General features: G+C 43.9%; 1 protein-coding gene across 1 annotated transcript in view; it reads left to right on the top strand.

The window, feature by feature from the left end:
* The window catches only part of ACBD3 (acyl-CoA binding domain containing 3), a 41,970-nt gene that overhangs the window by 15,432 nt on the left and 23,922 nt on the right, over nucleotides 1–2,616 (top strand). The window contains exons 2-3 of the mRNA XM_009285582.1: nucleotides 1,389–1,460; nucleotides 2,361–2,493. Of these exons, the coding sequence (XP_009283857.1) occupies nucleotides 1,389–1,460; nucleotides 2,361–2,493 (205 nt within the window). The remainder of the gene's footprint in view (nucleotides 1–1,388; nucleotides 1,461–2,360; nucleotides 2,494–2,616) is intronic.

The following is a 2,616-nucleotide window of genomic DNA, read 5'->3' as shown; positions in this document are numbered from 1 at the left end:
CAGTTGCCGGCTGAGGTTAAACTACGACACATGGCTAAAAAGGTATTGCCAGACCCTCCATCCAATTAACTGTTATACTGCACCTCGTGTAATAATTTAGAGAAGTCAGTGTGAATGTCACCATAAATCACTACATAAATGCAAGGCTGCAGCGCAGTGAATGGTGTTAGCTTCAAAGCAGAGACAACTATTATCCATCCCGCTGTAGAGAGGTCCCAGAAGGGAATGCAAGTCGTTTGCAGGATTGCAACTGTACTGCCATCTTTCAGAGTTGACCAACAGGACGTGAAGCACATGGCACTGTTTGCTCTTGGGTGCCAGGCAGATTAGACCATGCTTTCAAGGAGTCCTCTTGAAGGAAAAAGAAAATGCAATTGTGGTTATTTTCAGGCATCGACCCAAATTGCATACAAGTTTCTACTCAGAAATTGCATACAGGTTTCTACTTGGAAAATCACCTTTCTCTTTTTTTTTTCCCCTCTCTCTCTGTTTTTGGAGCTTTCATTAGTTCTTACAAAAAAATGAAACTATTCAATCCAGAGGAGACCGTAGTAGAGGTCTTGCAGAAGTGGATTCAAAGTGCTCTCTTGCTTAACTGAAAAGTAGAAACATAAAATCCTGAGTTGGCTTATTTTTCTCCACAGACATACGACATTTGAATAAACAAGTAGTAATGAAAAAGGACAGACTTAAATGACTTTTTAAAAAATTTTCTCTCAGTGAATCCTGTGGTGCCATTATACACATTGTTGTCCCAGATCTGCCAATCCCAGTAGGTCCAAACCCAATTTACTGTGCATGCACAAATGGTTGGAGTGTGAGCCTTGAGTTTCATGTGTCCTGAACATCTAAAGAGTTACTGAGAAGATCTGCTGTCTGTCACACGTACAGTGGGGTCAGCCTGGGCTCCTAAACTTCAGGAAAACCAATAAGCAGCCACAAAAAAGCACCTCAGTGGTAGATGAGGTTGAGTGGCCACCAAAATGAGCAACACTGGCAGATTCACTGTAGTTCCCAGGACAAAGATATTTTCCAATAGGCTTCCACAAAAAATAAAAATCAATTTCTGTAAAATGACTGTGATCAAGAGAACTATAAGGGGGAAACAAAAATATTTACATATACTCTTTAGTCTAGATTATATCAGCCAAAGCAATGTAGAGACATAAGCACAAATCAAATTTGTTTTCCTTCGTGTTGCTAGCAGAGTTGGGAGTCCACTACACTGTAACAGTGCCTCCATAGGTGGTTTTACAGTGTAAGATCAGCTCCTAACCAAACAGCTTGTATCCATCCTTTAAGGAAAGGCAGACAGACAAAGAGAAAGCCTGTAATTTAAAGTAAAAGAACTTGAACGCTTTCTTCCTCCCGGTCCTGGTGTGTTCCAGCCAGTACAACTCTCACGAATGCAAAATGAAGACAGTAAAAAGAGGAACAGAACTGTCATGTTCTGGAAAAAGGTAAATCCTGTTACTACTCACAAATGCAATTCAATTGCCAAATCTTGGGGAATTTAATTCTTCCATTAACCTGGTCACCCTCCCAGAGATACACGTAGCCTTTCCTTCCAGGCAGTCTACTCTCCTCTCTCCCAGCTACAGCTCTGGGCAGGTACGGTAACACTAGAGCTGGGAGTGATGTTCACACCTGGTTTATTTAACGTAGCCATTCCTGAGAAGCTGATAACAGTATTTTCATAGTGAATGATTTGCATTTCTGAGCCTATAGCACAGTGCCAGACCCAGCTGCTTGGAGATGTTCATTTGAGATAATCAAATATTTAGCAGCAGTTTGCTCTAGCAAGCACTGCATTAGGCCACATCTTACGAAGCGGGGCTCCTTCCCATGTTAGCCACCACCGTGCAAGTGGAATTCCTCCAAAGGACAGCCCCCGCTGCAGGAAGCACACAGGTTTCACCCATGGGTGCCTGGGAGGAAGGGCTGGCAGCCTGGTACCTGTGAACACCAGGAAGAGTAGAAGAGCTGTTTGTTTAAGTGAGACTAGTGCTCTATGAACGTTTTAATGGTTCACTGTATAATTGCAATGAGTAGGTTGGTATTTTTAACTGTTAAACATTCACCAGTGTGAATTAAATGATTTATTCTATATAAGGATTCTAGGTCTACATTTCTTAGTGGAGGGCACTGTTGCTGGACTAGGCTCCCTCTCTGGGACTTGTATTTTTTCTGTGTTTCTTTTCTCATGCAGAACCAGCTATTATAAGAAATAAATGAATAATTTACTGGCTGAACTTAGCATTTTCATCTTATCTCTGAATTAAGCTAAGGGTTTTCTCAAATACATAAACTATTGGGAACTCTTTGTCATAACCATTTGGGAAATACTTCTTCATTTACAGGATTCATGAGCAATTCACTGAAGGTGTGAAAAGTCATACTGGCTGCGTGCCAGGGAACAGCCAGGGCCGGCTGCTCCCCGAGGGCCGGAGAGCCAAGGGGGCTGGGAGTGCGAGCCAGCAGGTTGGGGTGCAGGTGAGGATCTGGGGGCCCGTGGCCATAGCTCAGGCAGGGGACAAGGACAAGAGCCTCGGCTGAAGCAGCTCCTGAGGGCCAGGGCTCGGTGCCGGCGGTGGCCTCCCCGCCATGCTGCCCGGG

This window comes from Aptenodytes forsteri, unplaced genomic scaffold (genome assembly GCF_000699145.1).
Source record: "Aptenodytes forsteri isolate BGI_AS27 unplaced genomic scaffold, ASM69914v1 Scaffold280, whole genome shotgun sequence".
NCBI lineage: Eukaryota > Metazoa > Chordata > Aves > Sphenisciformes > Spheniscidae > Aptenodytes > Aptenodytes forsteri.
Note: the sequence above shows the minus strand (reverse complement) of the source record. Positions and strands in the feature narration are given on the sequence as shown.